The sequence below is a fragment of the Heterodontus francisci genome, chromosome 8 (assembly GCF_036365525.1).
Source record: "Heterodontus francisci isolate sHetFra1 chromosome 8, sHetFra1.hap1, whole genome shotgun sequence".
Classification (NCBI taxonomy): Eukaryota; Metazoa; Chordata; class Chondrichthyes; order Heterodontiformes; family Heterodontidae; genus Heterodontus; species Heterodontus francisci.
In genome coordinates, this window is record NC_090378.1 from 23,397,964 (window position 1) to 23,410,471 (window position 12,508).

General features: G+C 43.2%; 1 protein-coding gene across 6 annotated transcripts in view; it reads right to left on the minus strand.

Moving 5' to 3' along the window:
• Positions 1–1,090: 1,090 nt before the first annotated feature.
• Positions 1,091–12,508, minus strand: part of LOC137372695 (divergent protein kinase domain 1A-like) — an 83,589-nt gene continuing 72,171 nt past the window's right edge. For all 6 annotated transcript variants that reach the window (XM_068036800.1, XM_068036799.1, XM_068036795.1 and 3 more), the window contains 2 exons: positions 6,199–6,375; positions 1,091–6,121 (listed from right to left, as the gene is read on the minus strand). In XM_068036800.1, the coding sequence (XP_067892901.1) occupies positions 5,309–6,121; positions 6,199–6,375 (990 nt within the window). In that variant the 3' untranslated portion in view covers positions 1,091–5,308. The remainder of the gene's footprint in view (positions 6,122–6,198; positions 6,376–12,508) is intronic.

Consider the following 12,508-nt stretch of genomic DNA (forward strand, 5'->3'; position numbering starts at 1 on the left):
CTCATAGGAAATATACAACTGTCAAGCAGGAGGCATACATGTAATTTAAAGGTGACAAAAAATGTAAATGCTGAAAATATGAACTAACACCTGCACATAAACAGAAGAAACTGATTCTGACCAAAAGATCTCAAAGCAAAAACTTGTCACAGTGACTTGTGTAATTGTGATGTTTTCTGTCTAAATTTTATGATGGAAGTGACAGCTTAATATAATCAAAACAAAATAAAACATTTTGCTTACCACATCAATGTTCCCATCAGGAGATCTCTGCATTGCTATGTTCAATCCAATTTTTTCTGGTTCATCTACAACAGGCTTGTCATTGGAAGCGGTTCACAAATTCTGCTACCTTGGGTCCATGGTGACAGACAATCTGTCCCTTGATGCAGATCTCCATACATACTTAGGAAAAGCAGCTATCACCTTTGGCTGACTCGTGAAACGTGCAGAGGATAACCCCAAATTAACCCTTACGACCAAGCTGATGGTTTACAAGGCTATATGGCAGAACAAAATCACAAATGCAGCAGTGCTCTCAAAGGGAAAGCACCCGGGTGAGTTGGCATTAAACAGGCAGCTTCGGTGGATTGGATACATCCGCAGGATAGAAGGCAGTTGCATACCCAAAGACCTTCTAAATGGTGAGGTAGCCGGGACCAGATGACCAGTGGGGTTCCCAAAGGTCTGCTTCAAAGATGCTTGCAAGCGTGACATGAAAGCCCTAAATATCGGCGATTGTACCGGGAAGTCGCTAGCTGGCGAAAGAGGGAAATGGCGACATCCTATGGACTGGCATGCACTATCACAACGGCCAGTGGCTACAGCAGCTTGACTACAGGCGCCAATGCCAAAAACAAGTCAGTGTCACTTGACAAAATCATGTGTGGCAGAACCTGCCTCTCAAGGATCGGCCTTCACAGCCATCAGCAAAAGTGCACCAAGAGAAGACACCCCATCTAAATGTATTGTTTGCTGCGTGTCCATCATCTTTCATAGATAGAAGGATGCTAACAACATGTCAACTAAACCCAACACCCCACAGAACTTGTTGACAGCACATACTGGGAATAAAATGGATTTCAGTTTTATTAAAAATTAAAGTATTACACACAAACAAAGATATGCAATATGGTGTTTAGTGGATTTATGTATGGAGTCTGCTTAATTATATTAAATGTAGCAACAGCATGCCCATAAAATGTGCTCTCTATGGAATAGCTTGACTGTTTATATTGGAGCACGAGTCCCCAATATATGGCACATCCAACAGAATTGCTTATTATTCAACACAGGTTTTTTGTCATAGACAAAGACTTTACATCCCTTCTGTGATGGATGTGAGGTAATGCATTTTGGAAGGTCTAATGCAGGTGGGAGGTATACAGTAAATGGCAGAACCCTTAGGAGTATTGACAGGCAGAGAGATCTGGGCGTACAGGTCCACAGGTCACTGAAAGTGGCAACGCAGGTGGATAAGGTAGTCAAGAAGGCATTCGGCATGCTTGCCTTCATCGGTCAGGGCATAGAGTATAAAAATTGGCAAGTCATGTTGCAGCTGTACAGAACCTTAATTAGGCCACACTTAGAATATTGCGTGCAATTCTGGTCGCCACACTACCAGAAGGACGTGGAGGCTTTGGAGAGGGTACAGAAGAGGTTTACCAGGATGTTGCCTGGTCAGGAGGGCATTAGCTATGAGGAGAGGTTGGAAAAACTCAGATTGTTTTCACTGGAACGACGGAGGTGGAGGGGCAACATGATAGAGGTTTACAAAGTTATGAGCGGCATGGACAGAGTGGATAGTCAGAAGCTTTTTCCCAGGGTGGAAGAGTCAGTTACTAGGGGACATAGGTTTAAGGTGCGAGGGGCAAAGTTTAGAGGGAATGTGCGAGGCAAGTTTTTTTTACACTGGGGCGGCACAGTGGTGCAGTGGTTAGCACCGCAGCCTCACAGCTCCAGGGACCCGGGTTCGATTCTGGGTACTGCCTGTGCGGAGTTTGCAAGTTCTCCGTGTCTGCGTGCGTTTCCTCCGGGTGCTCCGGTTTCCTCCCACATGCCAAAGACTTGCAGGTTGATAGGTTAATTGGCCATTATAAATTGCCCCGAGTATAGGTAGGTGGTAGGGAAATATATAGGGACAGGTGGGGATGTGGTAGGAATATGGGATTAGTGTAGGATTAGTATAAATGGGTAGTTGATGGTCGGCACAGACTCGGTGGGGCGAAGGGCCTGTTTCAGTGCTGTATCTCTAAAAGAGGGTGGTGAGTGCCTGGAACTTGCTGCTAGGGGAGGTGGTGGAAGCAGATACGATAGCGACGTTTAAGAGGCATCTTGACAAATATATGAATAGGAAGGGAATAGAGGGATATGGGCCCCGGAAGTGCAGAAGGTGTTAGTTTCGGCAGGCATCAAGATCGGCGCAGGCTTGGAGGGCCGAATGGCCTGTTCCTGTGCTGTACTGTTCTTTGTGGATCCCAGGAGCCAACTTCCATTATTCAGCTCATAAAGTCCAAGGCTAGTTGTTTTCTATTTGTGTATTTAAGTTCATTCAACTGCCAGCTTCAGCTGTTCAAGTTTCCTAGGCCGAGATGATTGGAAAGAGATTAATCCCTCATTGGTTGATTTAGGCCAATAAATGGGGACAACTTCTACCAATCATCCAGCTGTGGAAAATTAAAATGCTACAACCAGCAGAAGAAATGTCTACATCGCAGGTGGTCAAAAAATACAGTGGTGGGAGTTCAAGGTGGTCACGGAAACTATGGTAGTGAACCAAGAGCACAGCAGTGGAGATCACAGAGATATTGATGGATGATGGTGAGGCTGATCGTGACGGTCACAGCAATGAGAAATCACAAAAAGCCAGATAAGTCAGGAGGGTAGACCACTAAAATGTACCAGTGTGGATAGTTATACCGGGCAGTAGGGACATCAATAGCAGTGGAACAGTCTAGACCAGTAGTGGTGAAACGGTTTTATTTAACTTTATAATGTAACCCAATTGTTGATGAGAACTGAGAGTGACAACCACTAACGACTCATTGATGTGGGACTGAATTATCCTGACCAGGAAGATCCAGGATTGACATCTAGTTTATACTCAGCTGGCTGATGACCTCAACTGAGGCAGAAATCTGAGATGCTAAGACAAGGGTGGGATAAAACAAAAAGCCCTATTTCTTAATCTCTACCCAATGTCTCCACTGAGAACTGCATGGTTCAATAGACTGCTGACATTTACTGTTCAAGATAAAAACACACATGAAGTACTTTAGCAGGATTATAGAGGGGTAACATCACCTTAGGATGACTCACTGACTTCAAGGGAAGCAGGATAAAGGGGAAAAAGACGCATTTATTAAGTGCCTTTCATGACCTCAGAACTAGCCAATGGAGTGGTTTTGAAGAGTAGTCACTGTTGTAATGTAGGACACAGCAAGCTCCCACAAACAGCAATGTGATAATGACCAGGTAATCTGTTTATTGCACATAATAGATGTATTCATGCAATGGGTGACATTTTAGAAATTACTATATGCATAAGATGAGCTTTTAAGAACATAAGAAATAGGAGTAGGTGGAGGCCATTTGGCCCCTCGAGCCTGCTCCATCATTTAATAAGATCATGGGTGATCTGATCTTGGCCTCAACTCTACTTTCCTGTCTGTTGTCCATCCCTGGATTCCCCTATAGTTCAAAAATCTGTATCTCAGCCTTGAACATATTCAATGACTCACCCTCCACAGCTCTATGGGTAGAGAATTCCAAAGATTCACAATTCTCAGAAAAGAAATTCTTCCACATCTGTCTTAAAAAGGAGATCCTTTATTCCGAAACTATGCCACCCAATTCTAGGTTCCCCCACGAGGGGAAGCATTCTCTCACCATCTATTCTGTCAAGCCCCCTTAAAATTTTATACGTTTCAGTAAAGATCACCTCTGAATTCTTCTAAATTCCAATGAGTATAGGCTGAACCTGCTCAACCTTTCCTCATAAGACAACCGCTTCATCCCAGGAATCAAGCTAGTGAATGTTCTGTGAACTGCCTTCAATTCAAATATAACCCCCCTTGAATAAGGAGGCCTGAACTATACACAGTATTCTAGGTGCGGTCTCACCAACGACCTGTACAGTTGTAGTAAGACTTCCCTACTTTTATACTCCATCCCTCTTACAATAAAGGCCATTTCAGTTGCTTTCCTAATTATTTCTGGTCCCTGCATTCTAATTTTTTCTGTTTCCTGTACGAGGACATCCATATCCTTCTGCAACACAGCATTCTGAAGTCTTTTCTCCATTTAAATAATATTTTATTCTCTAGTCTAACCAAAGTGGATAATCTCATATTTTCCCACATTATACTCCATCTGCCTAATTTTTGTCTATTCACTTAACCTGTCTATATCCCTTTGCAGACGCTGTCCTCCTACTTGCTTTCCTACCTACCTTTGTATCGTCAGCAAATTTGGCTACAAATCAGTCCCTTCATCCAAGTAATTAACATAGATTGTAAATAGTTGAGGCCCAACACTGATACCTGTGGCACTTCACTAGTTACAGTTTGCCAACCAGAAAATGACCCATTTATCTTAATTTTGCTTTCTGCTAGTTAGCCAATCATCTATCTGTGCTAATATATTATCGTCAATACCATGGGCTCTTATCTTGTGCAGTAATCTTTCAGATGGCACCTTACTTAATGTCTTTTGGACAAACAACCTGAATTTTAATGGCCATTTAGAGGCATAAAAGCTGTCATAGGATTTTTAAATACTGTACACTCAGCCAACAGGATGAACAAATATAAAGTGCTCAATTACAATTTTTTGTAAAACAAATTTTGCATTCTAATTATATAGTTGCAATTCTAATGCATTTCAAAATTCTTCCTATTCTAAAATAGAAGGAAAAGCAACCTTTTTGATTTACAGATGTTTTTTCCAGTTTACCATCTTAACATGTAATTTTATTTAAGCTAAGAGGAGTGTCAACATTAACCAGTATTCTTCTCTGAAAATAAATAGTCATGTTACAAACAATAGTTAAAAAAAGACATTAAAAAGTTCTCATGCTGTGTAAGTGTTTTTTTTAACCCATTAAAGAAAAGCAGCAACATTTATAACCACAAACTAAAAATAAAATCTTTAGTGGTTTTAGTTTTTTTTTTAACAGTAAGAAACAGGGAAACATTGTGAAGGATGCTGTTTTGTACTATATGATCAAACTGAACAACTAGAACTTATGAAAAAAAAAATTCTAATGATGCTTAATCAATCATGAAAAATTTTCTTGTTCCATTAGTGTTTAGGAATCTTTTGTATGAGAAATTTTCTTCCACAGCAATGTCTTTAGGTTGTTTAATATCAAGGAGTGTTCCATCTCCATTTGACTTGCTACACCTCGGAGAGCTATACAGGAGTACAGCTGCTTTTCCAGTTCCTCTCTCACGTCAGAAGGAGCACCATTTAAAAGGTAGTCTTTCAGCAATGTGCAGACTTTGGTCAGGTTTGGCTGATCCAATTCCGTGGTGCACTGCTTTTTGCTTTGATGGCATGTTGTCCTGCAGTCTGTACCATAGACACAATCCACATCAGTCTCGCAGTGCCGGCCTCCAATTAGTTGTTTGAAACTAACTTCTGGTACAACCTTTCTCATATCTATCATTTTTAAATCATGTTTAACATTGTAGCCAATGTTATTTGCACTCATGTCACACATAAGGAAGTTACCAAATGTTCCATGAAAGACATCCTCAACAAATTCTAAGAGTCCTATTGAGATCTTAGCTTTTCTGGGCCAGGAGGGAGTAAACCACTGATCCATACTACGCCTCAGACCAGAAGGAATGAAGAACTCCAAAACCCAAGGAATAGTGAGTCCATACAGGTAATTGTAGTGAACTTTTTCTGTTACATAAAGATCTCCACAGAATCCGAGTAGTTTTGGTGTATGCTCCTTGTCCTGGAGAATTACTGTGATCAGAAACTCATTAAGCTGCAGCAATGCCCATGTAGATTTTGCTTCTGCAAGGGAGACATGACCATCTTTATTTCCATCTGCTACGGTGACAACCAACTTGAGTAGCTCCTGGAGGTTTGTCTGATCACCAAGCTTTGCCTGAGGAAAAGACAATTATGTAACCTGTTCTTTAAGTAAAATTTGTGCTAATTTTGAACATGTATACCAAAGCTTACTTTTAAGAGATTGTAAACCATTTCTCGAAATTCTTCCATGGATGTCCCTTTTGTTGGCTTGTCAAATAACACCATCTCTTTCCTTGGCTCCATGTTAGAATCCAAATCAAAGCGGAAAGGTTCTTCAAGTCTGCATTTTAAGACTACCTGTGATTCATCCCATGCTCCCCTGTACACCTTAAAAATAACAAAATACCATTTATGAAATAGAAGGGAAGAAAAGTTGTTTGCGGAATAATTCAAAATTAATGTTTCTAAATATTTTGCTTTAAAGATTTTAATAATGCTGGAAAAACATTTATAACTTACTTTTCATCCAAAATTATAGGTGACTTAAATATTGAATAAGAATTAAACTGATTAGAAAACAATATATCATACATCAGTTTTTGATTCCCATTCTTTGAAAATTTTCCAAACCAACTTCAAATGGTAAATCACATGTCACTACTTTAAAAAACAATAGTAACACTCCTTTTTCCTTTAAGCAAATGAGACAAGGGAACTTATTCTTTGCTGATCTGTTGTTAATCACTTAAAAATGTGCACGAACAATGCAGAAGCTGGACTTGATCTGATCATCTTAGCTTGGCAACTTCCTCAACATAGTATGACTATGATAAACAATCATCATCTTGTCTTCAAACTTGCAATACATAAAGCAATTATTACGGATCTGAACTGTTTCAGATTGAGAACCAGATTACTGACAAAAATTAATGGCAGGTCACTGTACAAACTTTAGCCCTTGCCATATGTTTTAACAAGCTTCCTGAAAAAAAAAACCCAAATGATTTCAACAAAAGAAAAACCTACCAAATCAACACAAAGGAAGAACAGATTACTGGGCCATGAACGAACAAGAGGGGTGGGGGAACCTTATACGGACCTGGATCTCATTCCCTACATGCAGGTGGACTCCAAGTGAGTTTAAAAAGCAGAAATCAATAAACAAAAGTGAGTAAACAAACCTAAAAAGGTGAACAAAAAAAAAGGGGTTGGCATGAAATACTACTGAGCCAATAAAGAGAAAAAGATCCCCAGCAGCAAGCATGGTTAGGAATATACAGAAAAATGTTGATGATCTAAATTAGAAACAAAAAAGTCAGAGGTTGGTCAATATTTTAAAGTGATGGTAGGGGGAGCAGGGTGGGGCAGATAGAATTGAGCATAGGTTTACACTTGCAATTCTCTACATAGTGGAAGCCCCCAATCTTAATTATTTACTCACAGACAGGAATGAATAAACAAGGACTGAGGTCAATTTTGAGTAACTCCAGTCTATTTTATTGGACAAGAGAGAAACCCAAAGACATGAAAGAGGACGATTTAAAAAAAAAATCCTAGTTTCTGAAAAATCCCTTTTTTCTGCATAGCTCACTTAATCTTGGTCAATGTTCTCTTCGATCTGCAAACTTGGAGCTGAAAACTCTCAGGATCCAAATCACACCTTCGTTCAAACAAAGAACCAGAAGTAGCAAAGGATGGAACAGGCCACCAGATGGCGCTGTGGCATACATCTAACCCTGTGTTGTGTGAGAGAATAATTCCTCTGTCACAAAAACAAATTTCAACATCAACAAAATGCCCCGTTGGTATCACGACATTTTAAACCTTTGAATTGACCAGCTAATGCTCCTTTTGGAAATATAAAACTTACATTAAAAATTAAACATATCTAATGTAAACCAGGAAGAATTGTGAGTTGAGTCAGAATGTGGCACAATTTTAGGCAAGAGTTCAGATGTGAATCAGAGCATTACATCATTTTTTAAAAAATGAAGTACAAAGAACCCACAGTATTGGCTCTCAGCTCCAGAAAAACCAAGAGAAACACACTTACAGTCCAATGAGGAATTTAGAAGAACCCTCTTTATCCGAGAGTAGTTTAATGTGGAACTTGCTACCACATGCCCCCGGGAAGTTGCTGAGGCAAACAGCATAGATGTATTCAAAGGACAGCTAGATAAGTACATGAAGAAGAAAGGAATAGAGGATATGCAGATATAGTTAGGTGAAGTAAGGGGAGAGTGTGGACCATATACAATGTATTAGATCAATTGGGCCGAATACGAACAGATGAATTAGGAGCAGCAGGTCACTCAGCCACTCGAGCCAGCTCCGCCATTCAATAACTTCATGGCTCAACTGATAAATCCACATGCCCGCCTATCCGATAACACAGAAACATAGAAAATAGGAGGAGGAGGCCATTCGGCCCTTCGTGTCTGCTCCGCCATTCATTATGATCATGGCTGATCATCCAACTCAGTAACCTGTTCCCGCTTTCTCCCCATATCCTTTGATCCCTTTAGATGCAAGAGCGATATCTAACTCCTTCTTGAAAACATACAATGTTTTGGCCTCAACTGCTTTCTGTGGTAGCGAATTCCACAGGCTCACCACTCTCTGGGTGAAGAAATTTCTCCTCATCTCAGTCCTGAAAGGTTTACCCCGTATTCTTAGACTATGACCCCTGGTTCCGGTCTCCCCCACCATCGGGAACATCCTTCCTGCATCTACCCTGTCAAGTCCTGTTAGAATTTTATAGGTTTCTATGAGATCCCCCCTCACTCTTCTGAACTCCAGCGAATATAATCCTAACCGACTCAATCTCTTCTCATACGTCAGTCCCGCCATCCCAGGAATCAGTCTGGTAAACCTTCGCTGCACTCCCTCGATAGCAAGAACATCCTTCCTCAGATAAGGAGACCAAAACTGCACACATTATTCCAGGTGTGGCCTCATCAAGGTCCTGTATAATTGCAGCAAGACATCCCTGCTCCTGTACTCAAATCCTCTCGCTATGAAGGCCAACATAGGGTAGGCGGTGGCGTAGTGGTATTATCACTGGACTAGTAACCCAGAGACCCAGGGTATTTCTATGGGGACATGGGTTCAAATCCCACCACAGCAGAAGGTGGAATTTGAATTTAATTAATAAATCTGGAATTAAAAGCTAGTCTAATGATGGCCACGAAACCATTGTCGATTGTTGTAAAAACCCATCTGGTTCACTAATGTCCTTTAGGGAAGGAAATCTGCTGTCCTTACCTGGTCTGCCCTACATGTGACTCCAGATCCACAGCAATGTGGTTAACTCTTACATGCCCTCTGAAATGGCCTAGCAAGCCACTCAGTTGTACCTAACCGCGATGAAGTTAATAATAAGGAATGAAACCGGACGGACCACCCGTCATTGACCTCTGCACCGGAAACGACAACGGCAAACCCAGCCCTGTCGACCCTGCAAAGTCCTCCTTACTAACATCTGGGGGCTTGTGCCAAAGTTGGAAGAGCTGTCCCACAGACTAGTCAAGCAACAGCCTGATATAGTCATACTCACGGAATCATACCTGACAGACAATGTCCCAGACACTGCAATCACTATCCTTAGGTATGTCCTGTCCCACCGGCAGGACAGACCCAGCAGAGGTGGTGGCACAGTGGTATACAGTAGGGAGGGAGTTGCCCTGGGCGTCCTCAACATCGACTCCGGACCCCATGAAGTCTCATGGCATCGGGTCAAACATGGGCAAGGTAACCTCCTACTGATGACCACCTACCGCCCTCCCTCAGCTGATGACACACTACTTCACCATGTTGAACACCACTTGGAGGAAGCACTGAGGGTGGCAAGGGCACAAAATGTACTCTGGGTGGGGGACTTCAATGTCCATCATCAAGAGTGGCTCGGTAACACCACTACTGACCGAGCTGGCAGAGTCCTAAAGGACATAGCTGCTAGACTGAGTCCGCGGCAGGTGGTGGGGGAACCAACACGAGGGAAAAACATACTTGACCTCATCCTCACCAATCTGCCTGCTGCAGATGCTTCTGTCCATGACTGTATTGGTAGGAGTGACCACCGTATAATCCTTGTGAAGACGAAGTCCCGCCTTCACATTGAGGATACCGTCCATCGTGTTGTGTGGCACTGTCACCGTGCTAAATGGGATAGATTTCGAACAGATTTAGCAATGCAAAACTGGGCATCCATGAGGTGCTGTGGGCTATCAGCAGCAGCAGAATTGTACTCAACCACAATCTGTAACCTCATGGCCCGGCATATCCCCCACTCTATCATTACCATCAAGCTAGGAGACCAACGCTGGTTCAATGAAGAGTGCAGGAGGGCATGCCAGGAGCAGCACCAGGCATACTTCAAAATGAGGTGTCAACCTGGTGAAGCTACAACCCAGGACTACTTGCATGCCAAACTGCATAAGCAGCATGCGATAGACAGAGCTAAGCGATCCCATAACCAATGGATTAGATCGAAGCTCTGCAGTCCTGCCACATCCAGTCGTGAATGGTGGTGGACAATTAAACAACTAACTGGAGGAGGTGGCTCCACAAATATCCCCATCCTCAATGATGGGGGAGCCCAGCACGTCAGTGCGAAAGATAAGGCTGAAGCATTTGCAACAATCTTCAGCCAGAAGTGCCGAGTTAATGATCCATCTCGGCCTCCTCCTGAAGTCCCCAGCATCACAGATGCCAGACTTCAGTCAATTCGATTCACTCCACGTGATATCAAGAAACGAATGAAGGCACTGGATACTGCAAAAGCTATGGGCCCTGACAATATTCCGGCAATAGTACTGAAGACCTGTGCTCCAGAACTTGCTGCGCCCCTAGCCAAGCTGTTCCAGTACAGCGACAACACTGGCATCTACCCTGCAATGTGGAAAATTGCCCAGGTATGTCCTGTACACAAAAAGTAGGACAAATCCAACCCGGCCAATTATCGTCCCATCAGCCTACTCTCAATCATCAGTAAAGTGATGGAAGGTGTCATCAACAGTGCTATAACGGGGCACTTGCTTAGCAATAACCTACTCAGTGACGCTCAGTTTGGGTTCCGCCAGGGCCGCTCAGCTCCTGACCTCATTACAGCCTTGGTTCAAACATGGACAAAAGAGCTGAACTCAAGAGGTGAGGTGAGAGTGAATGCCATTGACAGCAATGCAGCATTTGACCGAGTATGGCATCAAGGAGCCCGAGCAAAACTGAGGTCAATGGGAATCAGGGGGAAAACCCTCTGCTGGCTGGTGTCATACCTAGCGCAAAGGAAGATGGTTGTGGTTGTTGCAGGTCAATCATCTGAGCTCCAGGACATCACTGCAGGAATTCCTCAGGGTAGTGTCCTCGGCCCAATCATCTTCAGCTGCTTCATCAATGACCTTCCTTCAATCATAAGGTCAGAAGTGGGGATGTTCGCGGATGATTGCACAATGTTCAGCACCATTCGTGACTCCTCAGATACTGAAGCAGTCCGTGTAGAAATGCAGCAAGACCTGGACAATATCCAGGCTTGGGCTGATAAGTGGCAAGTAACATTCGTGCCGCACAAGTGCCAGGCAATGACCATCTCCAACAAGACAGAATCTAACCATCTCCCCTTGACATTCAACAGCATTACCATCGCTGAATCCCCCACTATCAACATCCTAGGGGTCACCATTGACCAGAAACTGAACTGGAGTAGCCATATAAATACCGTGGCTACAAGAGCAGGTCAGAGGCTAGGAATCCTGAGGCGAGTAACTCACCTCCTGACTCCCCAAAGCCTGTCCACCATCTACAAGGCACAAATCAGGAGTGTGATGGAATACTCTCCACTTGCCTGGATGGGTGCAGCTCCAACAACACTCAAGAAGCTCGACACCATCCAGGACAAAGCAGCCTGCTTGATTCGCACCCCATTTACAAACATTCACTCCCTCCACCACTGACGCACAGTGGCAGCAGTGTGTACCATCTACAGGATGCACTGGAGCAATGCACGAAGGCTCCGTAGACAGCACCTTCCAAACCCGTGACCTCTACCAACTAGAAGGACAAGGGTAGCAAATGCATGGGAACACCACCACCTGCAAGTTCCCCTCCAAGTCACACACCATCCTGACTTGGAACTATGTCGCCGTTCCTTCACTGTCGCTGGGTCAAAATCCTGGAACTCCCTTCCCAACAGCACTATGGGTATATCTACCCCAAATGGACTGTAGCAGTTCAAGAAGGCAGCTCACCACCACCTTCTCAAGGGCAATTAGGGATGGGCAATAAATGCTGGCCTGGCCAGCGTCGCCCACATCCCAAGAATGAGTAAAAAAAAAAATAACATTTGCCTTTTTCACCACCTGTTGCACCTGCATGCTTACCTTCAGCGACTGGTGTACGAGAACACCCAGGTCTCGTTGCATATTCCCCTCTGTTTATAGCCAGATAATAATCTGCCTTCCTGTTTTTGCTACCAAAGTGGATAACCTCACATTTATCCACATTATACTGCAACTGCCATGCATTT